Genomic DNA, 24,938 nt, shown 5'->3' with positions numbered 1-24,938 from the left:
TGTTCTTGCGCAATGAATTGTATGTCTTTGAAGAATATTCAGAAATGGCAGCACAGCAGCTAGGTAGTTAGTTGGCATTTTTCAGGATTCACGTCTTCACTCGCTTCCAGTTATTTATTTTATACCAGATTCCCAGTTCTGGGCACCACAGTTCAAGAAGGATACTGACAAGCTGGAACGTGTCCAGAAGAGGGCAACCAAAATGGTCAAAGGCCTGGAAACGATGCCTTATGAGGAACGGCTTAGGGAGCTGGGTATGTTTAGCCTGGAGAAGAGAAGGTTAAGGGGTGATATGATAGCCATGTTCAAATATATGAAAGGATGTCATATGGAGGAGGAAGAAATATTGTTTTCTGCTGCTCCAGAGAAGCGGACACAGAGCAATGGATTCAAACTTCAAGAAAGAAGATTCCACCTCAACATTAGGAAGAACTTCCTGACAGTAAGAGCTGTTCGGCAGTGGAATTTGCTACCAAGGAGTGTGGTGGAGTCTCCTTCTTTGGAGGTCTTTAAGCAGAGGCTTGACAGGCATGTGTCAAGAATGCTTTGATGGTGTTTCCTGCTTGGCAGGGGGTTGGACTGGATGGCCCTTGTGGTCTCTTCCAACTCTATGATTCTATGATTCCTTTTAACACCACTTTTCAGCCCATGAGAGCAGTTGGCGATAAAAATCTTGTTATTTTTCGAAGAAGAAAGAACAGACACAAACAGAGAAATAAAGCAATTTAAAAGCAGGACAGATAAAAAAAGCAGGACAGATAAAAAAATGCATTGGAGCCAAGATCTGGGCGCATGCAAAGGCCAGGAAAAACCCTAGTGAGTGTGTTGGGTGAATATTCCAGAGATGGGGCACCACAACACCCAAGGGCGCTATCTGGGGTCAGTCCCTGGCTCATTGGCAGCAGGAGGGACCCAGAAAACCCTAACCCCATAAATAAACAGAATTCACAAGGCACAGTTTGAAGCACTGGCTAGGAGCCAGAGCACCCCATAAGAAATCAACCTGTTCTTCAAGATAGCCCTCTGAGACTTTGCCCTAGGTATCTCCTAGGCTCCAGAGAGGGTTGGATATTCCATTCATTCAGTCATTCATTCATTTACATCGTGCCCTGCCTCTCAAAGGATCCCTGGGTGGAATGCATGTTAGCGATAAAAATCATTGTTATATTCATTATATCCTGCCTTTTCCGCAACGGGGACTCAAGGCAGCTTACACAAATTAATTTAAAAAACCGGATAAAATTCATATAAAATTGTTTTAAAAGGAATCAAACTCCAATAGAATTAAAACAATACTTAAAAAAAAATTGAAACACAGACATGGACCACAAATGAGTAAATATGCCACAATTAACATCTCAAAGCACAGGTACTGCTTGCATATGATCCTAAGTGGCCAGGCTTTGGGCTTTTAGGCCCTGGCTGTGATTCCTGCATTGCAAGGGTTGGACTATGATTCTATCCATATTCTTCCATATGAACCCGCCCAGGCTTTGAGGGCTTTTGGGGGGAACCTTCTCGCAGTCCCACCCACCCCTACAGGTCTGCTTGGCTGTGATGCAGAAGAGAGCCTTCTCTGGGGTGGCTCCTTCCAAGGAACTTTGGAAGTCCCTTTTTAGAGAAGCTAGACTGGTTCCCTCTTTGCTGTACTTGCAACGGGCAGGTGAAGACAGTCTTATTCCGGCAGGCCTTTGGGAACTGACTATAAGACCCTGATGTTGGGAAAGATGGAGGGCACTAGGAGAAGGGGACGTCAGAGGACAAGATGGTTGGACAGTGTTCTCGAAGCTACGAACATGAGTTTGACCAAACTGCGGGAGGCAGTGCAAGACAGGAGTGCCTGGCGTGCTATGGTCCATGGGGTCACGAAGAGTCGGAAACGATTAAACGACTAAACAACAACAACATATTGTTAAGGGAAGGTTTTTTAATAGTGCTGCCCTGTTTTTATTATCTGTATTTTTAATAAATGTTGGGGGGTTTTATCTTATTTTAACTCCATTGGAGTTTAATCGCTTTTTTTGACTGCAATCTTTTCCACACTTTCTGCATTTCGTCTGTGTTGTTTTGATTTGTGTAAGCTGCCTTGCACCTGAGGTGGGCAAGGCAGGATATAAATAAATACAATAACCCTAATACAGTAATAATTTTAGATGGTGGAGTAGAGGAATGGTCCTTGTTTCCTTTCCACCTGAATCCTCCAGGGCCGATGTTTTAATTTCGCTATTGTCTTTGTGTGTGTTTTTTATAAAAAAATTGTTTTGTTTTAAATTAAGCGTTCTCCGCCGGCTGCATGTGCATTAGGATGCAACTTCTGTTTGATAGTAATGACCCCCAGGCAACAAGGCAGAAGTGGTAAAATGGAATTTGCGGGTTTGTCGGCGGCGGCGGCGGGGGGGGGGGGGAGCATGGAGGAGAAGAGAGAGAGAAAGAGAGCAGAAAATGAATGCTTACCTCCTGAAAGCGAAATTTCAAAAGCCGGGAGCGGAAAAATGGTTGACGCACGTGGAAGGTGGAAGGGGGAGGAAAATCAATTGACTGGAGCCCAGCGCTAACAAATTGAAATAGATTGGAAATGGAGACTTTGGCGCATGACGCACAAATGTGGGCTGAAGGAATGTTTATTGGGGGGTGGGCAGCCATCAGTACCCTAAAAATGAATACTCCCTACCCTACACACACAAATAAACACTCCCTTCTTCTCCAAAGCAGGATGCTAAAGACTGGTACGTTTAGCATAAGAGAGACCCCTGTGTGCAAGAATAATGCTCTTGTTCCATGCAGTATTTGTTGTGGGGGAGGAAGGGAAAGGAGAATGTTAGCCGCTTTGAGACTCCTTCGGGTAGTGATAAAGTGGGATATCAAATCCAAACTATTCTTCTTCAAACTCTTCTTTTTTGCTTGAGGTAGGGTTGCATCCCCTTCAGAAACCCTCTCCGACTGGCCTTGTGAGCACAGCAAAGGCAGACATTGCAAATCGTCCTCCCGGCTGCGGCTTGCAGGATTTCCTGGGCCAATTCGCGCTGCCATTTTTTGTAGTTGGGGGCGGGGCAGCAGCAAAGGCAACATGAGCCTGAGAGCCTCCAAATTTTAAGCAAGCTGCCCACAAATTGTGCAAACACCCTGGGCAGTAGTTTGCAAACGCCAGACTCTCCTGAAAATGGGTCTATGGCAAGTCCCGTTCGGGATGCCTTTTTATTCATTTTATTTTTATTTTGCAAGACTTGACGGAGAAAGGGGGAGAAACCTCAAAGCAGTTTGCAGATAAGAGGAAGGATAAAACAATAAAATAATCAAGGGAAAGAGTTAATAGCGACCTAAGACTTTTTCCTTGCCGACAAAGGTCCGTATAGTTAAAGCTATGGTTTTCCCAGTAGTGATGTATGGAAGTGAGAGCTGGACCATAAAGAAGGCTGATCGCCGAAGAATGGATGCTTTTGAATTATGGTGCTGGAGGAGACTCTTGAGAGTCCCATGGACTGCAAGAAGATCAAACCTATCCATTCTGAAGAAAACCAGCCCTGAGTGTTCACTGGAAGGACAGATCCTGAAGCTGAGGCTCCAATACTTTGGCCACCTCATGAGAAGAGAAGACTCCCTGGAAAAGACCCTGATGTTGGGAAAGATGGAGGGCACAAGGAGAAGGGGACGACAGAGGATGAGATGGTTGGACAGTGTTCTCGAAGCTACCAACATGAGTGACCAAACTGCGGGAGGCAGTGGAAGACAGGAATGCCTGGCATGCTCTGGTCCAGGGATCACGAAGAGTCGGACACGACTAAACAGCAACAACAAAGACTTTTGAAAAGTTAATAGGATTAAAACTTGGACCATGGGCAAAGCTGCCTCGGTTGAAGCTGGGTGGGGACCGTTTTTCGAACCTGAGGGCCATATTTCCTTCTGGCCAACCTCCCAAGGGCCACGTGTCAGGTGGGTGGAGCCAGAGGGGAAAGTGGGCGGAGCCCCAGGTGCTAATGTTGTGCCTGTACAGCAGACTGGTTTCTGCACACACCTTTCTCTGTCTCCCATCCAGACAAGCAAGGAGCAATATGGGAATTTAAAGGTACATTCCAACCAGGGAAGAGAGTGGCCTGTGGAGGGTTCTGGGGCCCAGGGCGCCTGGCCCTTCGAAGGTCACCCAACCCTTGTTTAAATATATTTTAAAAATCCAAACTGCATTTGTGCATTCCACCGTTTCCTACACTGCAAGCTGGAGTGTCCCAGCAAAACCACCTCTAGATTACTCGGGGAAACAAAAGAGAAATGTTTGGAGTGGGTTTTTAAAAATTCATCTCTGCTGTCACGCTCCCTTTTTCATGCCTGCAAGTTCTTCTGTGACCTCCACCCCCCATTCCACCAGCAAGAGGTTTTTTTTAAACAAACAATCTCCCTGCTAATCCCTAAATTACAAGTTCCTTGTAATCTTGAAAAGACACTCACTTGTCTTCCTTCCTCTTCTCTAGGGATTTGGGATGCTCTTGATGGAAGAGGCGGAGAGAATCGCTAAGGAAGAGCATGGGTCGTGGAAGATCGCAGTCATTTCAGGTATGCCAGACAAATTTGCCTCCCACTTTTAACAGTGGGGGGGGGGCTGCAGCAAAATTGTGCGAGGTGTTGCGCCCTGGCTCAACGCTGCCCCCTTGCAGCACACTCCATTCCTTCCCCCTCCCCTGCCCGCCCTCAGGTTTTTCAAAGACTTTCTCCTACTCATGTAAACCTTTGGGTTCTCTGAGACTGCTTATACCTCACTCTTAGAATCATAGAATCAGAGTTGGAAGAGACCACAAGGGCCATCCAGTCCAACCCCCTGCCAAGCAGGAAACACCATCAAAGCATTCTTGACATATGCATGTCAAGCCTCTGCTTAAAGACCTCCAAAGAAGGAGACTCCACCACACTCCTTGGTAGCAAATTCCACTGCCGAACAGCTCTTACTGTCAGGAAGTTCTTCCTAATGTTTAGGTGGAATCTTCTTTCTTGAAGTTTGAATCCATTGCTCCGTGTCCGCTTCTCTGGAGCAGCAGGAAACAACCTTTCTCCCTCCTCTATATGACATCCTTTCATATATTTGAGCATGGCTATCATATCACCCCTTAACCTTCTCTTCTCCAGGCTAAACATACCCAGCTCCCTAAGCCGTTCCTCATAAGGCATCGTTTCCAGGCCTTTGACCATTTTGGTTGCCCTCTTGATTATTTTATTTTCTGAACACTATTGATATCAGGCAGGCGCCTGATTTGCAACCCCCGATTTGCACAGGACTTGAGTTCCAGGTCATCGCGCACAACGGGGGAGCAGACATAATGCCCTCTGACCCCTTTTCCGGCCACTTCCGGGTCGCCACAATGCATGCATGCGCGGTCTCTTGCCAGTTGTGCTTGCACGAATCGGTCATTAACCTGTACTGCCCGGCACCTGCTAAAAATATTCCTGTTTAGGCTACCCAGGCGTTTAGTAAGTGGATGCGAGTTTTAATCTGTTTTTGGTCTGTGGTTATTCAAAGTCTCAAATTGTTATTACTTCTTCTTGTTGGGACTGCCCAAGACAAATTTAAATCTTGTTATGCAAGTTTGTAACGTGACCAAATTTAGTATACCGAGTACGGTTCTGGTTGCCTCGCCTCAGGAAGGATATTGCAGAGTTGGAAAAAGTTCAGAAAAGGGCAAAAGGGAGCAAGAAACTCCCCTGTGAATAAAGGTTGCTGTGTTTGGGGCTTTTTCGTATCAAGAAGTCAAGTAAGAGGTGAGGGTTATACAATTGTACATGGCATGGAGAAACCGAATGGCGAAAAGCCTTTCCTCCTCTCATAATGCTAAAACTCGCGTGCATCCAATGAAGCTGAATTTTTGGAAGGATCAGGGCAGGTAAAAGTCCTTCACGCAGCATGTAGCTGACCTGTGGAACTCCCTGCCACAGGAGGCAGCAATGGCCACCAGTCTAGGTGGCTTTAAAAGAAGATTAGACAAATTCGCAGAGGAGGAGAGGGTTATGGATGGCTCCTAGCTACAATGGCTCGGCTCTGCCTTCACGGTTTGAGGCAGCCATGCTTCTGAATCCCAGTTGCTAGGAAGAACAGGAGGGGAGAGATGCTCTTGTGCTTGGGTCCTGCTTGCGGGTTTCCCAAAGGCATCTATCTGGTCGGCCACTGTATATAACGGCAATAAAAACTAACATGAAAAACAAGGCAACATACAATTTATATTGTCCAAATCTGCCATTTTAAGCCGTTGCATGTATTAAAGTCCTATCTGAAAATGGTGTTACAGTGGTGTAGACCAGGTGGTGCACCTTCTATTGCTGTTTTACTGTTTTCCTGTGACTTCAGGAAGGTCTCTGTCCTTTTCTGCAAGAGCAAAAGGAAGAAAAATAATAATAGAATCTTACAGTTCAAAGGGACCCTGAGGGTCATCTAGTCCAACCCTGTGCAAGGCAGGAATCCCAGCTAAAGCATCCATGACAGATGGCTATCCAACCTCTGCTTAAAAACCTCCCAGGAAGGAGAGCCCACCACCTCTTGTGGGAGTCTGCTCCAGTGCTGAACAGCTCTTACTGCCAGAAAGGTGTTTTTTTTTTAATGTTTAGTTGGAATCTCTTTTCTTGTAACTTGAAGCCATGGGTTCAAGTCCTACCCTCCAGAGAATGGGTAGGTAAACTAAGGCCCCAGGGGCCGGATCCGGCCCAATCGCCTTCTAAATCCAGCCCGCAAATGGTCCGGGAATCAGTGTGTTTTTACATGAGTAGAATGTGTCCTTTTATTTAAAATGCATCTCTGGGTTATTTGTGGGGCATAGGAATTCTTCATTTCCCCCCAAAAAAATAGCCCCCCCCCAAGGTCTGAGGGACAGTGGACCGGCCCCCTGCTGAAAAGGTTTGCTGACCCCTGTCAGAGAATCCCAACAAGAGGTTGCCTGAAGCTTTCCTCAAAGGCACATTCCGATCCTTCCCTTGAGTTTCAGATTTGCGGGGTGGCACTTGTTGAAGGACGCGGGTGGCGCTGTGGTCTAAACCACAGAGCCTAGGGCTTGCCGATCAGGAGGTCAGCGGTTCGAATCCCCGCGACGGAGTGAGCTCCCGTTGCTCGGTCCCTGCTCCTGTCAACCTAGCAGTTCGAAAGCACGTCAAAGTGCAAGTAGATAAATAGGTACCGCTCTGGCAGGAAGGTAGATGGCGTTTCCGTGCACTGCTCTGGTTCGCCAGAAGCGGCTTAGTCATGCTGGCCACATGACCCGGAAGCTGTACGCTGGCTCCCTCGGCCAATAAAGCGAGATGAGCGCTGCAACCCCAGAGTCGTCCGTGACTGGACCTAACGGTCAGGGGTCCCTTTACCCTTTACCTTTAAGCGAGCAGGAGGACTGGCTCCCTTCTAACCCGGGCACTGCGCTCGATGCGTTCTATTGGGGATGAGAACGCTCTGTATGGCTAAAGAGCACACCGCGACAGAAAGCAAAGAGGAGCTGTTAAGCATAAGGGCTCATTTCTCTGCTGATGCCAATTTGAGACTGTATCTAAATGAACCGGGAGGAAATTGGGTAACCGTTCTCTCCTTGTGAGGGTTATAGGCATGGCAGGGGTCTCGTTCTAATGCTAATATCGCCAACCGGAGCATGCACCGGAGGGAAATGTAAATGGGGGACGGTGCTCTTCCCCAATCGGGGAGCAGGGAGATGCAGCCGCAGTGTGAGCTCTGTGTTGAGTGGGCTTCTTTAGCTGCCTGCTTCTTTGAGCGAGCACAATATTCCCGACCAGACGGTTGCATGTCTCTTCCGCTCCGAAGCTATCAGGATTCAGAACTGGGCTGCAAGAAAGAAAAGGGAAAGAGAGTTGGTCAAAGAGCCTCCCAAGAAGAGAGGCTTTCCAGCTGTTACCTGGGAAATGCAATCTAAAACGCTCAACTTCCTCTGTGGGGTTTTATCATGAGTAAAAATACAGGCAAGGTTGACTTATTGCACTGGCGGAGATTATCTGGCTTTGTTAATTTCAGGAGGCGGGTGGGTGGGATGGGACATTTTCTTTTCCTCCTCCCTTTCTCCAAACCACCTTTCTGAGCGTTCACAATGCAGCAGCGAAATTATCGTGACTTCCAGCAGGAGTGGAAGTCTCGATTCATACATACCCATATGTATATACAGAGAGAAGTGGAGCCTTCATCTGCATCCTGCCTTTGAAAAACAGCCCAATCTGCTTGGTGCTGGTCTCCCCTGCAGAGAGGTTTGCCTTGCCTCTTGGATTCCTTGGCGTGTGCTACAAACAATGCAAATTGTCAGCTATTTAATTTGTCGGCTGGATGGGTGGTAATCTGCAGGGACTGTTGGGGGGACCGCAGATCATTGTGTTTTATGCATTGTATTTTATGTTTCTATGATTCTATGATTCTATACCAGTTGCTGGAAACCATAGAGGGGAAGAAAGTGCTTCTGGGTTTCCCACAAGGGGCATCTGGTTGGCCACTGTGAGAACAGGATGCTAGACTAGATGGGCCATTGGCCTGATCCAGCAGGCTCTTCTTGTGTGCTTATAGGTCAGCCTACCCCAACTTGGGGACCTCCTATTGTTTTGGACTACCGCTCCCATGAGCCCCAGACAAGGATGGTGGGTGTCCAAAACGTCTGGAGGGCTGAGGAAGGCTGAGATGCAATCTCCATTGCCCATTTGGACTAGATGTTTGTGAATTGAGCTGACAATGGAGGAAATCTTTCCCCACCAATGTTTTTTCTCCAATTTGGACTTTGGAGACGGTCTTCCCGAAGTGGAAACTTGGCGTTTTTCTTTTCAACTTCTTTCAAAGACGCCGAAGAACTGGTTATCCTTCGTAATTGTATCTCGTTTGCTCCATAAAAGAAGCAAATAAGAGGAAGCTCTTGAGAGCTTAAGAGCCCATATTGAACCAGCGTGACACCCGCGTGGGCTGGCATAGTGATAGAGACCCCTGTGAAGTCTTTTAAGTTCTTAACTTAGCCACACATCAGGCGATGGAAGTTCTCTCTCTCTCAGCCGGGGATCATTCTGATTTGCCGAATTGGTGGATCTTGTGGGAGGAGAGAGGGGGCACTTAGCACTTAGTGCTAGGCTGGAAAGGGGGCTGGCTTCCCCCCCCCTTGAGTGTTTGTTAAAAGCTGCATTCTTTTGCCGAAGCTTTGGTTGGTTGGGGGGGTGGCGCTGTGACGTTTAGCATAGTTTGAAGAGACCCTCTAATCCCACCTTTGCCCTAAGACAAAGCAATCCCGCCGACAGATTTCCATCTAGCCTTTCCTAGGCATTCTCCAAAAAAGAGATTAAGGAGGCTATAGAAATTGTGCTTGGATGGAATGGATGGAAACCCAGAGGAGAAATCTCTCTGAGTAGGAAGTTCAATCTAAAAAGAGGGCGAGGCAAAGCTTTGGGGTAACTTGCCGGCTCCGAATGTTTCACACACCCCAACCTGTGTCTAGTGCCTCCCCTTCTGCGGTTTCCAGCCACTGGCACAGCATAGCCATCCTGCATGTTGCTGTTGTCGGTATTTGTATGTCTTGAGAGACAATGGAGCGCACCTCCAGGGGTGAAGTCAAACAACTGCGTTAGCAGCAGCAGACTGACCTCCCCGGTGTGCAAGCCTGGGCAGTGTGCATGGAGGTCCTGGGCTTCCCAAATGACCCCCCCCCTAAGCAGAGGAAGACGTTTGGCACCAGCTGAGTGCAGGAGTTGCCGTAAGGAGGTGTACACAAGGTGCCATCCAACCTCCTTAAGGACTCCACACCGGATTTGTGGAGGGTTTACTCCCTTAGCCTTTTCCTCTCCCAAAGGTGTCCTGAGTTTTCCTTCTCCCAGGTGGACAAGCCCCCTTACTCCCACAGGCTTCTTCTGCAACTCCCCAGCTGAAAGGAGGGGCCAGGCATTGACCAGGACTGCCCTTTGCCCCCAATCTCTCCCGCTTCCCCATTGATAAAAAAATGTTCTGTGCATGCCATCACTCCCTGATAAGAGACTTCGGTCCAGCAATGTTTGCAACATGCTCCTTAGTCATTTCGAAGATGGTTAATGCCTTCCTATTTCATGTTGGGTCTGTGTGTGAGCCAGTGGTGGTGGGGAGGGGAGATAAAAATATCCTTTTTTTCCCCTCCACTCGCCGTCATTTCAATGACGTCCCACCTCTCCTGTGGGGCAGCGTTGGGGCAGGGGGGAGGGGGTCCACCTTGCCAGCGTTGCGCTTCTGCGCCGCGAATTAATTACCACGTAGCAGGGCTGATCAGCTTTCCCCCAGACCAGATTTCGATTTGTGTGCCGTCAAGTAGAAAATTAACATGGACACAGGCCAGAAATGCTGAATGCCTGAGTGGGCACTGCAGCCGCCGGGGTTGGGAAGGGGGGGCAGGCTCCGGGAAGCGATGACGTCCGAGCTTGCTGTCCCTTCGTTGGCCAGCTCCTTTGAGAAACAAAAGGGGGAAATTGAGCTACGGCAGGACTGAGGACTCAGCTCTCCTTCCTGCCATTGAACCTCAGAATATCTGTAGCTCAGTTGGCCGAGCATGAGCCTCTTAATCTCAAGGGTTGTGGGTTCGAGCCCCACGTAGGGCAAAAGATTCTTGTAGTGCAAAGGGTTGGACTAGACGATCTTTGCATTCTTCCAACACGGCAATCCTATGGTTCTGTGTTCGTTTCGGGGGCGGGGGGCAGAGGGAGGCATGTTGTGTACACGCAAGCCTCTGTTATGTTACAAGCCTCTGGGGGTGATAGGATAGCCGTGTTCAAATATATAAAAGGATGTCATATAGAGGAGGGAGAAAGGTTGTTTGCTGCTGCTCCAGAGAAGCGGACACGGAGCAATGGATTCAAACTTCAAGAAAGAAGATTCCACGTAAACATTAGGAAGAATTTCCTGACAGTAAGAGCTGTTTGGCAGTGGAATTTGCTACCAAGGAGTGTGGTGGAGTCTCCTTCTTTGGAGGTCTTTAAGCAGAGGCTTGACAGGCATATGTCAGGAATGCTTTGATGGTGTTTCCTGCTTGGCAGGGGGTTGGACTGGATGGCCCTTGTGGTCTCTTCCAACTCTATGATTCTATGATTCTGTTAGTAGAAATCTTCTTCATAAGAACATGCAAAGGCCCCTGCTGGATCCGTCCAACAGGAGCCCATCTTGTCCAGCATCCTGTTCTCATAGCGGCCAACCAGGTGCCTCTGGGGAACCTGCGAGCAGGATTCGAATGCAAGAGCAGCCCTCCCCCTCCTGTGCTTTCCAGCAAGTGGGGGTTTCAGAAGCATGGCTGCCACTGATCATGAAAGTGGAGCATAGCCACTGTGGCCAGGAGCCATTGATAGCCTTAACTTCCAGTCCTCTTTTTAAAGCCGTCCGGGTTGGCGGCCATCACTGGCTCCTGTGGGAGGGAGTTCCATAGTTCAACTGTGCAGTGTGTAAAGACGTACTGCCTGAAACGGAGGAGAGACATTGCTGCCCGTCAGGGTTGGCTACCTGCGAGGCTTCCTTCCTGCTGAGTTCGTCCCCATGACTCCCTATGGAATGAGAAAGTGCACATGCAGTTGTCTTACTCCTCTCTGTCTGCCCCTTCTGACCGGTACTAGCTTTCCAGGACCTCCTCTGCTTAACAGATCCCTTTTAAAATGGAGGTTGACCTGGGGATCTTCTGCATGCCATGCGCAGGCACTGGAAGGACAGCACCTGTCCTGCAACTGCGAAAAGGGAAAGCGTCTGGGCGCATCGGGGAGCCAAGAGAGAGATGTTTGCGGAGGAATTACTGAGCATCTCTGCAGACCTGAGCCAGGAATACAGGCTATCTTCATGCTGTCCGCACACAGAGAGACATTTCAATGGGGGCAAAGTTGGCATAAGAGCTGGCGTGGTGTACTGGTTAAAGTGTTAGGCTAGTGTTTGGGGGACAAGGGTTCAAATCCCCGCACGGCCACAAAGCTCACTGGGTGACCTTGGGCCAGTCTCTGCCTCTCTTAACCTGGCCCCACATCACAGGGTTGGTGTGGGGATTAAATGGGGGTGGGGAGAGGACCATATACTCCAGGCTTTCCCAAACTTGGGTCCCCCGCTGTTTTCGGACTACAACTCCCATCATCCCTAGCTAGCAGGAGCAGTGGTCAGGGATGATGGGACTTGTAGTCTAAAAACAGCAGGAGACCCAAGTTTGGGAAACCCAGTTAGGCGCCACCTTGAGCCTCTTTGAAGTGGACTAGAAATGCAATAAATAAAAGGCAAATAAATAGGAATAAGCTCCCTCTGTAAGAAGGAAGAGCTAATGGTGGAAACTTATGGTATGGATTTTGAAATGGCAAACAGTTTACGCTCGAATTTTCTACTTCATTAAAAGGGAGCTTAATGATCAGCATCCTGACATTAATATTTGGGCGTCGGGGAGACTGGGTGCTCTGCCCATCTGCAGGCTAATTCCATCTCACTTAGGCTTTTTGTTACATTTTGGTGGGGGGTGGGCTGCTCCGGACGCATCTATTAGGTTTCCTTTTGTGCCATTGAAAACAATCTCGGAGCCACCACAGAGGCTCCAGATGGAGCGATTACATCTCATTGGTCTCCTAGAGAGACGGCAATATTTCATTAATGACGCCACAACAGCTCTGCCTCGCCCCCAGCTGCACCAGGCACAGATCGGTTGGGTGGGGGGAGTTGCTGCTGCAGTAGGGGGAGAAGGAGGAGGGAGGGTAAATCATAGAGTTGGAAGGGACCTTGGGTCATCCAGCCCACCCCCCTGCAACGCAGGAATCGCAGCTAAAGGATCCTCAACAGACGGCCATCCAAGCTCTGCTTAGAAACCTCCAAGGAAGGAGAGTCCAAAATCTCCCGAGGAGGGAGTCCGTTCCTCAGTCGAACAGAAAGTTCTTCCTGATCTTTAGTTGGAATCTCCTTTCTCGTAATTTGAAGCCATGGGTTCGGGTCCTACCCCCCTGGGGCAGGAGGTTACAAGCTTGCTCCATCTTCCATGTGACAGCCCTTCAGCTATTTGAAGATGGCTCTCATGTCACCTGTCTTCCCCAGACTAAACATAGCCAACAACCTCAACCCCTTCGGTGCAGGAATCGCAGCTGAAGAGACCCTGATGGATGACAGAGGGGCCACCGTAAGCTTTCACCTGCATGCGAATAACGGCAACTGTTATGTCCTCCCTTTCCTTTAGAATCTGAAACAGATCAAAATCCTTTTTAGCACTGAAATGATTCAGTATGGCTTAATTCAAACCAAGGGTGGCTTATTTCATCTACAAATGGGAGGAGGGATGAAAGGAATCCTTCACGCAGCGCATAGTTGAACTATGGAACTCCCTCCCACAGGAGGTAATAATGGCCACCAACTTGGAGACGTTTAAAAGAGGGTTGGGCAAATTTATGGAGGAGGAGGAGAGGGCTATCGAGGGCTGCTAGCCAGGACGGCTCTACTCTGCCTCCACAGTCAGAGGCAGCGATGCTTCTGATTGCCAGTTGCTGAAAACCACAGGAAGGGAGAGTGTCATTGTGGTCAGATCCCGCTGCAGGTTTCCCCTTGGGGCATCTAGTTGGCCACTGTGAGAACAGGATGCTGGACCAGATGTGCCCCTATTGGCCTGACCCAGCAGGCTCTCCTTACATTCTTGGGAATGCCTCTGAGCATGTTCCGATAATAATAATAATAATAATAATAATAATAATAATAATAATAAATTATTATTTATACCCCGCCCATCTGGCCGGGTCTCCCCAGCCACTCTGGGCGGCTTCCAACAGAAAAATAAAACACAATAATCTACTAAACATTAAAAGCCTCCCTGAACAGGGCTGCCTTCAGATGTCTCCTAAAAGTCTGGTAGTTGTTTTCCTTTTTGACATCTGTTGGGAGGGCGTTCCACAGGGCAGGCGCCACCACCGAAAAGGCCCTCTGCCTGGTTCCCTGCAACTTAGCTTCTCACAACGAGGGAACCGCCAGAAGGCCCTCGGTGCTGGACCTCAGTGTCCGGGCAGAATGATGGAGGTGGAGATGCTCCTTCAGGTATACTGGACCGAGGCCATTTAGGGCTTTAAAGGTCAGCACCAACACTTTGAATTGCGCTCGGAAAGTTTTTCTCATTGCTGAATAACGAAAACCCCACATGAGCACACATCCAGGGTAGCAGGAGCAGGAGAGAAGGCTTTGCATCTCTTACGTACTTGATGCTGACGAAACATAAATACGTAGGCAAACCGGAGAGTAATCTGACTTCTGTAATGAAGTCTTTTTTCCTGCTAAGAGGATTAGACAAGGTCATGGAGGAGAAGGTGATGTGCTCCCTCTCATGTCAGATGCAGGATATTCCTGTGAATACAAGTTGCTGTGAATTGGAGAGAACTTGTGTTGCACTTTGGGGCATCTGGTTTGGCCACTGAGAGAACAAGATGGTGGACTAGTTGGACCACTGGCCTGATCCAGCAGACACTTCTTACGTTCTTACCCGCCAACCCTCAAACTAAACATGGTTCATTTTTAAAAAGAGAATGAGAGAGGTGTGTCTGTTTTGGAATGATTAAGGAACGCATGTATATTAGAATCAGAGAATTCTAGGGTTGGAAGGGACCCCCTAGGGTCATCCAGTCCAGCCCCCTGCAATGCAGGAATCTCAACTAAGGCACCCATGACTGATGGCCATCCAACCTCTGTTTAAAAACCTCAAAGGTAAGACAGTCCACAACCTCCTTGGGAAATCTGTTCCAGTGTCAAGTAGCTCTTCCTGTCAGAAAGTTCTTCCTGATGTTGAGTCAGAATCTCCTTGAAGCCATGGGTTCGAGTCCTATCCTCTGGAGCAGGAGAAAACAGGTTTGCTCCGCCTTCCATGCGGCAACCCTTTCAGTATAATGGAAGATAAATAAACTGTTGGATTCTGGTAGTCAACCCTACATATTATTTAAAATCTCAGTGGGGCTGCGTGTTTAGACCTTGGGCGAACCATCTTCAGATGGTTGTGCTTGTTCCACACAGTTCTCTGGGTGGACCTTAGCTTCTCAACCCTAAAACTCAGCGGGGCTGTTAGGGTAAGATGAGTTGCTCATTGCACGGGAATTTCTATGCTGACATGATAGAGTATAAGTTTCCAATGTGGTGGCTGCAGTGTGCATGTGCCGGAGGTGGGAGGCCTTGGACCTGTTCTGTCCTCTCCTGTGGGGTCAGAAAGTGGTGGGGATATGGTAGCATTCCCCCTAGCAGAAGCTGAGATTCCTCCATTGCTGGGGGTTGGACTAAATGACGCTTGGGATCCCTTCCGACTCCACAATTCCATGATTCTATTAAAAGCATCCTCTTCCACATATTGAATGAGAATTGCAGCAGAAAGGGGTTAATAGGATGCCCTTTTCATTGACCGCCACTTTTTGCCTGATGCTCAAGTGTGCGTCACTCAGAGAGGTGAACATACCTAACTCTCAGCTAAGTCTGCATTTTGCTGAGCCACAAGATTCTGAGACCTTGGACGAGCACGGCAGTCACTAGCATGAACGCAACTCAAGGCAGGCATAGCTTGAGCCTTCCCAGGAGCGACGGTTTCCTTGGAGGGTTTGTTGTGACCCAGCAGGGACCCCAAAATTTTGGCGGCTGCACTTCGCAGAGGCAGCCTGACTGAGTGGAGTGCAGGCCAAGGGTCAACATTGCAGTGCCCTTTCTCCTTCCTGCTTAAAAATCCCAGAGAAGGGACTTCAGGGCATATGATACAAATGAGGCACTTGCAGCCTATTCCTCTTCCAGAGCTACAATCCCCAGAGCTCCTTGGGAAAAGAGATGGATTGCTCAACATCTCTAGGAATTGTAACTCCGGGAGGAGAAGGGGGGGTGATCTCCTAACAACTCTTAATGAACTACAGCTCCCCGATGAAGTTGAGTGTTGGAAGACCCAGCATGGACAAAAGGAAGTACTTCACACAAGCCTGGGCAGTGTGTTTGGGGGTCCTGGGCTGCCCAGAATTGAATACAGCCCACCCACCCTCAGCCTCGCTGGTGTGGTCCAAAGGAAAGCAGAGCAAGAAATACATTGGGCACCAGCTTGGCTGTAGGAGTTGCCAGAAAGAGGCATACAGGGCGCCATCCAACCGCCTTAAGGACTCCACTCTGGATTTGTGTACGGTTGACTCCTGAAGCCTTTCTCACTGCCGAAGTTTAGCATTGGAGTTTTCCTTTCCCTAGATGGCCTCCCTTTCCAGGTGGCCGAGCCCCACCTGCCCCTTCTTGACGATTGGACCCACTCTCGGTCTCATCCACTCAACCCGGCAGAGCCTGTCTTTGCACGCAGGCGGAGCCCCCAACTCACCAAGGGCTTGAGATCCACCGGCTGCATGCACCTGGTTTAGCCAGCCAGTCGAAGCCGTAGGCAAACAATGGAACTCCCTCCCACAGGAGGCAGGGGTGGCCACCAACTTGGATGGCTTCAGAAGAGGATTAAACCGATTCACGGAGGAGGAGAGGACTATGGGTGGCTGCTGTTGTTGTTTAGTCGTGTCCGACTCTTCGTGACCCCATGGACCATAGCACGCCAGGCACCCCTGTCTTGCACTGCCTCCCGCAGTTTGGTCAAACTCATGTCAAACTTCATGGATCAATGCCTTGTCGTGGCGAAGGGGCTCGAATAACTCAGAGAAGCTATGAGCTATGCCATGCAGGGCCACCCAAGATGGACAGGTCATAGTGGAGAGTTTTGACTAAACGTGATCCACCTGGAGAAGGAACTGGCAAGCCACTCCAGTATCCCTGCCAAGAAAACTCCATGGACAAAGACAACAGGCATATGGGTGGCTGCTAGCCAGGATGAAAACCACAGGAGGGGAGAGTTGGTCATGAGGTCGAATCCTGCCTGCCACGGGCCTGATCCTTCTTATGTTCTTAGAATTCTTTGGTGGGAATGCCATTCACTGTAATGGGTGTTGCGAATGCGGCCTGAGGGGGAGGAAGCTGAGAGTTCGTTGCCACGCCTTGGGCTTGTAACTAAGATGGAAGGCAGGGGCTGGCTGAAGGTGGACTGAGTTTGGCGAGGCAGCGCCCTCTCTGCCCTGACCAATCAGCCTCCGCCGAGATAAAGCTCTCAAACAAACTTCCAGCGAGGGGTCCTGGAAGCCTCTGTGCTGCTTTCAGCCCGGCAGGGGGGTGTGCAGCTGTTGTTTATCCTGTAATGGTTCTGCCTCTCCGCTGGACGCTAACAGAGAGCCGCTGTTCCTCCACCGAGCAAGCGGGACTAAGCCACGATTTGAGCGCGGCAGGATCTGATTAAGGAGCAGAGGAGAGGAATAGGAGGGAGAGAAGGAGCCTTTGTGGGAGACAATTGTGTTTTGCAAATCCCCTGCCCACGCAAGGAGTGGGTGGGGGGGGGGAATTAATTGTGGCCTCGGAAGGCAGAAGTGCTTCTGGAGTGGAGATCAAGGATGAGCCGAGTGGGCCAGCCCGTGCTCAGGACTGGGGCCGAGCTTCTTCAGTCCTCCGTAATGATCTCTGCATCTAGGCTCCTTCCACAGATTTACCACTCCTTCTCTTTTGTTATAAAAAAAAAACGAGAGGTGAATCCGGGTTCAAGTCTCTCCCTCCCACCCTGTTCATTTAATTTCCACTAGCCTCACTGGAAGCCCAGAATGTGCATTTGGATGGTTTGCAGTTCAAAAAGAGGGCACTTTTTCTTGCAAATGGAAGGCGGGTGGGTGTTTTTGCATGTGTAAGCCTGAACACATTCTTCTAGGCACAGAAAGCCGCAGGTTCGGTTCCCAGTTTTAAAAGATCTCGGGCGGCAGCGCAGGGCAGATCTAGGGAGTGCCTCTACCAATCAGAGTAGAGCTGCATGCAACCCCACCTGGCACCTTCCAGCTGTTTTGCACTGCAACTCCCATCAGCCCCAGCCAGCACCGTTGTGGTCCAAAACAGCTGGAAGGCAGCAGGCTAGGGAAGACTGGAGTACCATAGAATCGTTGCAAGGGACCCCGTGGGTCATCTAGTCCAACCCTCTGCTATGCATGTGGGGAGCAGCAGATGAAGAGGTCCGATGGGCCAGATGCCATGTTGATTCCAAAATGGCTTATCTTCCGCTTGAGGAAATAATCTCAAGTAAGTTGGGATGGTCTCTATGGAGCATCTCTTGGGACACCTTCTATGCAAGTTGGGATACTGTCGCAGAGTGTGCCCGTTAGTACACCACACAGTTCAAAGTTGGAATTAAAAACACCATCTCCGCAGACTCGGCTAAGTGTCAGACCTAATGAGCACAGCCGCTCATTCCCTGTGGGTCTTACTCCCTGAAATCAGTTGCCGAGACTGAATGTCCCCTCCTCCCCACAGCCATCTTAAGTCTCCTCCTCTCCAGGGCTTTTTCCAAGCAATTGGAGACTGTGCCTGCATGCAGCCAACCTCTCCTCTGCCCTTTTCATGCCTCTTCTGCCACTGGGAGATGGGGGGGGGGAGGGAGCTTGTTGTGGCAGGAAAGGGAGACCCCTGTGACTCTTCACCAGCCTGACTCATCTCTGCCTCTTGGTCTCTCCCCCTTCATCTTCTGCCTCTGATTCTGAACTTCTCTCTGCCACCGACTCTCCCAGCTCACTAAGCCCTGTTACCCCTTCTCCATCTGACAGCTCATCACTGTCCCGCCACCACTCCCCAGGCTCTGATCCTTCTTCCCTTGCGTCCAACCAGTCCATGACAGATGCCCTCCGTGGAGCATCTCTTCTTGCACAGACCCCTTGCACTTTCCACTGACCCATTTCCACACTTTTGTTTACAGGTGTGGGCACCAGGGACTACTACAGGAAGATCGGCTATGAACTGGATGGGCCCTACATGGTGAAAAGGCTGGACTGAGAAACGGGCGGAGCTGGGAGCATTCAAGGCTGTGTCTTTGAACCTCGGTTCTCTTGAGGCCTCCAGGCAGAAGGGGAATGGCAACCTCCTGATGCAAAAGCCTGGTTTGCAGGTGAAAATACTGGGCAGCCCAGAGAGCAAAGAGTTCCACTCCCGCTGGCGATGTCCCCCACTTGGGCCGCAGAATCTTTGCAGCTAGACTCCTCCTCTAACTTGCAAGGGATTCTCTTTTTGCCATTTAAGTTGGAAATATTAATTGCCTTTGAATGCAGAATCAAGGGGAGCTCATTTCAAGTCTCTGGTTTTATTTAAGAGTACAGCTGCCTGCAATTTGAAACCTGCCTTTTTGCACTCAGTGGCGTCCCATTTTACACCGGGATGGTTCCCCCCCCCCTATTTCTAAGGAACCCTTTTTGAAATGATTCTATGGTTTGTAGTGGCTTTCATACACGAGCACCTGCTTTTATCAGCAGGGACCTTCAAGAGGACTAGAACCTTGAGGCGGAGATCTTCTATCAACTTGCCTTGGGCTGAAGAGTGTGTACATTAGCCGCCTTTCCCCCTCTGCTGGGGAGGACTTAAGAGGATAATTTTGCTTGTGGGCACCTTGCTCTCTTGAAGCTGTTTGCATCTGATTGGCTTTCAACCCTGCCTCTTGTCCAAAACTCAGCTGCCCTCTCTGCATTGTGGGAGCTTAAGACCACTCTGGGTTGTTGTTTTAGCAGTTTGGCTTCTTTTGTTTCAACACGCTTGTCAGTGGCACATCTTTGCCTCGTTCTTTTGCAAGGAGAGAAAGAGGCGGCAATTGCAATGTGCTCCTTTCAGATTCCCACTCAGCCACGGTGCAGAAAATATGCAAACAGTGCCAATGTCCATTGTGGTGTCAATATCTGCAGCCTCTTCCATCAGAGGAGAATCAGCATTATTTTACAAATGTCCCCCCCCCTCCCTCCCCAGGGGGCAGGGACACCAAGGAGGAGGAATCCTAGATCCAAATGCAATAGCCTCTCCTGGATGATGTAAGCCAGGCACGTCCAACAGGTAGATCGTGATCTACCAGTAGATCACTATACGTCTGTGGTAGATCTCTGGTAGGTCACTGGCTCCCCCCAAAGAAGCTTTGGCTCTACCCCAAAAGGCTCAAAATTTTAGCTCTTCACCCCTTTTCCACCTGCCTCAGAAAAGCTCAACAACTTTGACCCGAACCCCTTAGAAATGGGCCTTCCTTAAAAAATCTCAACAACTTTGACCTGAACCCCTAAAAGGGGGGGGGGGGTAGATTACTGCCAGTTTTTAACTCTGTGAGTAGATCGCAGTCTCTTGGGAGTTGGCCACCCCTCATGTAAGCTCTATATTTTTTTCATGTTTGCAAAAGAGCAGGACTGCTTTGTCCTCGTGCACTTAGAGCAGAGGCAGGGCCCCTCCAGATTTTGTTGGGCTCAAACTCCCATAGATTACGGCCGGTGGGAGTTATAGTGCAGCAGTTCCCCCCCCCCTTGGGTTGACGCTAAGGCTTCTCTGTGGTTTGCATTCATAGACGCCACCAAAGATGGAGCTTGTGAAAGATGTGCATCTTCTGCAAAGCTCCTGCTAATAAATACCCAGGTGTTTGTTTGTTTTTTGCTGTTTGGCTGTGTCTTTGCAAACGGGGAGTTGGAGATTTCACCTACAGGGGCAAGGATTTCACCCCAATCTCTGTGCAGGAGGCAAAAACGGGTGTGCGTTATCCTACTTTCGCTTGGGAGAGGGGGGCATTTCACAAGATGCTGTGCCTCTTGTGTTAAAGGGCCTTTTGGAACACCTGTAAAAGCTTCCTGGTCCGCCTCCACTGACAGCACAGCTTGGTTGGAACCAAGGCATCCGGAGAGGTGGGCGAGGATGCCACAGGAGGGGAGAGACTGAGCTGCTCTTGTGCTCAGATCCTGCTTTCTGGATCCCCACCTGCATCCGGTTGGCCACTGTGAGAACAGGATGCTGGGCAAGATGGGCCCTTGGCCTGACCTGGCAGAGTCATCTTATGTTCTCATGTCCAGCATCTGGTTTGCACGGGGAAACGTCCTGCTCCCGATCCAGCTAGCAACAGTAGAGAAAGCCTTATCGGGAGAGATCTTTCCAATTGGAGGGAGACAATGGACAGCTCAAAGGTCTGATTTGATCCGAGTCAAACTTGAACCCGCACAATACTTGCTTTATCAAAGTGCCTTGCAACCGAGCCCTGTTCTCGAAAGGGCCAATGGGGTAGATAATGCTTCTGGTGGCCGCTGGGTCCCTCCAGTTATTACCTTCTCTCTTAAAGACTAATCCCTGGTCACACATTGCATCTTTGCCTCTCCCCCTTTCTTTGGGGGTGACCCCCCTCCTTGTGTCGCCTGTAGCTGCCTCTTAACAAAGGAAAGAGGCTTGTCTGAGCAGCAACAAACGCGGAGGCCTCAACCCGTTTGACTTCGAGGAGGCAGTGGAGGGGAAACGGTCCCTTTCCTTCTCCGCAAAATGTCAAGGTTGCTGTTTCGGGCCGCCAGGGCAATGGAGTATGGCAGCTCATTTGAGGGAGGGTCAGAGGTGACTCCCTCTGCCTCTCGCTCTGCCTTGATGGAATCAAACACATGGGGGAAATGCAGTTGTCCTCAGCACAAGCACAAAAGAAAGAGCATGAGACGGGGCCTGCTAGATCACGCCAATGTCCCATCTAGGCCACCATCTCTTCCTAAAAATAAATTATTATTATTATTATTATTATTATTATTATTATTATTATTATTATATCAGTGGCCAACCAGGTGCCCCCAAGTGAAGCCTGCAAGCAGGTTCTGAGTGTAACAGCCCCTCTCTCTGCTTGTGGTTCCCAGCAAATAATAATAATAATAATAATATATTTATTTATACCCCGCCCATCTGACTGGGTTTCCCCAGCCACTCTGGGCAACTTCCAACAGAAAAATAAAACACAGTAATCTATTAAACATTAAAAGCCTCCCTGAACAGGGCTGCCTTCAGATGTCTTCTAAAAATCTGGTAGCTGTTTTTCTCTTTGACATCTGATGGGAGGGCGTTCCACAGGGCAGGCGCCACCACCGAGAAGGCCCTCTGCCTAGTTCCCTGCAACTTGGCTTCTCGCAACAAGGGAACCGCCAGAAGGCCCTCGGCGCTGGACCTCAGTGTCCGGGCAGAACGATGGGGGTGGAGACGCTCCTTCAGGTATACTGGACCGAGGCCATTTAGGGCTTTCAAGGTCAACACCAACACTTTGATTTTTTTTTTAAATATATTTTTATTAATTTTTCCAATTAAAACCAATTATATCACATTCATTATTTCAAATTATACACATATATATCAATCAAACCGAATGTTATGCCAAATCATCTAGAAAAATTTTTTGGGTTCCCATGCTTCAAGAAATTGGGGATTCCTCGCAACCGTCCACTGCCGTCTTTTTTCTAAAGTTCAAATCATCTCTCCGAGTTCATAATAATCCAGATCTTTCCCTTACAGTCACATAGATGTTTTCCTCTTTCAACCGATTATTTCCCAGCTGCTGAGATAAATGTCAAACAAAGTTTCACAAATGTTCTTTCTCCTGTGTGAGTTAATCAGTCCAGCCTCCCCATAAATCTTCTTGGTCTGGAGCGTCCCTATTGCGTCGACTCTCAACACGAAGCAGCGCCATCTTTAAAAAAACTCAAATCACTTTCGTTTTCTCTCATAGATTAACGATCTTTATAAAATTTACAGCTTTTCCAGGCAGAAGAACCAGACCTCACACCATGCATAGACTCTTGGTAAATTAATGGATCTCCTTGCCCTATAGCTGAACTTAGCTTCAGGTCGCTGCTCCAATTCAAAGTGCGTCACAACTCATAAATCCTCCGAACGCGTCCAGGCACTCCTCCCATCCAACTAGAGGGGGGCTTTTCTCGTCAGCAACTCCTCATCTTCAAAAAATATGCTCAATAACAACAGTTTATAAAGTTCAACTCACACAGTCTTTTGCTTCTCTTTCACTCCAAACAAGCCAGGACATCACGTCTGGGAAGGTACGGAGTAACTCATATGAAAAAAAATAAAAAAGACTCGCTTCCCTTATCGCTCCGTCCCCATCAGTCCTTCTTCCAGATGAAATACAGCCTTTAACTCCTCACCCTCAGCAGCATAGATTTCTCGGCAGTAAACAGCGCTTCTGCCCCTCCTTCTGAAGTATGTCCATAGATTTAAGCCTAATTATCTTCTTTAATCATGGAAATCCCCGCCATGCAGATTAGCGTCCGGGAGTCCTGGCCCTCGTAAGTGCTTCAGCCCAAGCTCCCCCCACTCCATAAACAGTCGGAGTGGGTCTGGGGGCATCGCGGGCCAGCGGCCCCTCTCCGTAACCCCCGGAGAGGGTAGGGGGTTGCCATTTACTCCCCTAGCAACCGCCAAATTCCTTACGAAGGTCAGAGGGATGGAAAACAGGTCCGCCATTCCTGCAGGCGGAAACCGGAACCTCAACACCAACACTTTGAATTGTGCTCGGAAACGTACTGGGAGCCAATGTAGATCTTTCAAGACTGGTGTTATGTGATCTCGGCGGCCACTCCCAGTCACCAGTCTAGCTGCCGCATTCTGGGTTAGCTGTAGTTTCCGGGTCACCTTCAAAGGTAGCCCCACGTAGAGCGCATTGCAGTAGTCCAAGCGGGAGATAACTAGAGCATGCACCACTCTGGCGAGACAGTCTGCAGGCAGGTAGGGTCTCAGCCTGCGTACCAGGTGGAGCTGGTAGACAGCTGCCCTGCACACAGAATTGACCTGTGCCTCCATGGACAGCTGCGAGTCCAAAATGACTCCCAGGCTGCGCACCTGGTCCTTCAGGGGCACAGTTACCCCATTAAGGACTAGGGAGTCCTCCACACCTGCCCGCCTCCTGTCCCCCACGAACAGTACTTCTGTCTTGTCAGGATTCAACCTCAATCTGTTAGCCGCCATCCATCCTCCAACCACCTCCAGGCACTCAGAAGCGTATTGCCTCTGACGGTGGAGGCAGAGCATAGCCACTATGGCTGGTAGGCCAAGTTGGAGCCTGGGCCGGGCCAATTGTGGGCCCCAGGTTCTCTACCCATGGTGTAAATCTTAATTTTGGGTTGAGGTTTTCTGTGAATGCAACACTATTGAAGTGTTCTTTCAACTGCAGGAAGAGTGGTGGTTATTTATAGCTAGTTCCTCCTTGACCCCCTGCATCCATCCCAAAAAGGCGGCGGTCAGAGTTTCCAGAAAAGTGGTAAAGTGGTTGGTTGGGAGCATTGGGGGGGAGAATCACTTCCCTTTTTTCCTCTTGGAGTCCCGGCCAGGTCTCAATCGCACCAAGGGAAGGAGGTCTCTTGTTCTGAGAAAGGCAAGGCTTGATCTGATGCAGTAGTTCTCAAGCTTTTCCCTCTGCCCCACACTTTCAGAATGAAAATCTGCTGGCTCCACACCAAATTTTTCATTGATAAGAAATATACTGGGAAACAAAAAGAAACAATGCCCGGCAGCGCTTGATTTATGACATAGAGCACAACTGCTTTATAATATGCTCGTGGGGAATCCAGAAAACATGAAACAAGGCAGCTACGTAATCCTTCCCAAAATATAATTCAAAACGAGCCTCTTACATATGTACCTTAAGCAGGTATGCAAACTCATTGAGAGGTTTAAACAACCAATCTTAAACAACAACTCACCCACAATAATACAACCACCAGACTTAACATGGACACTGGTACCAGAGCCTGCAATAAACCCAGATGCCAACTTTGCTGCCACATACACCCAGACAACACCATTACTGGCCCCAACAACATCCAACATACCATCTCAGGACTATTTAATTGCTCATCTTCTAACATTGTGTATGCCATCAAATGCCAACAGTGCCCTTCAGCTCTCTATATTGGACAAACAGGCCAAACCCTACGCCAAAGGATAAATGGACACAAATCTGACATCAGGAACCACAAGACAGAGAAACCAGTAGGAGAACACTCCAATCTCCCAGGACATTATATACAAGATCTCAAAGCAGCTGTTTTATTACAGAAAAATTTCAGAAACAGACTGGAAAGAGAAGTTGCTGAGTTGGAACTCATTACCAAGCTTAAAACCATGGAGCCACCTGGAATGAACAAAGACATAGGATTCTTATCTCATT

General features: G+C 49.1%; 1 protein-coding gene across 1 annotated transcript in view; it reads left to right on the top strand.

Moving 5' to 3' along the window:
• ELP3 (elongator acetyltransferase complex subunit 3) overlaps positions 1-20,396 on the top strand; it is an 88,638-nt gene extending 68,242 nt beyond the window's left edge. Inside the window, exons 14-15 of the mRNA XM_035110832.3 lie at positions 4,464-4,545; positions 18,702-20,396. Of these exons, the coding sequence (XP_034966723.3) occupies positions 4,464-4,545; positions 18,702-18,778 (159 nt within the window). The 3' untranslated portion in view covers positions 18,779-20,396. The remainder of the gene's footprint in view (positions 1-4,463; positions 4,546-18,701) is intronic.
• Positions 20,397-24,938: the final 4,542 nt, after the last annotated feature.

Source organism: Zootoca vivipara, chromosome 3, assembly GCF_965207765.1.
Source record: "Zootoca vivipara chromosome 3, rZooViv2.hap1.1, whole genome shotgun sequence".
NCBI lineage: Eukaryota > Metazoa > Chordata > Lepidosauria > Squamata > Lacertidae > Zootoca > Zootoca vivipara.
Note: the sequence above shows the minus strand (reverse complement) of the source record. Positions and strands in the feature narration are given on the sequence as shown.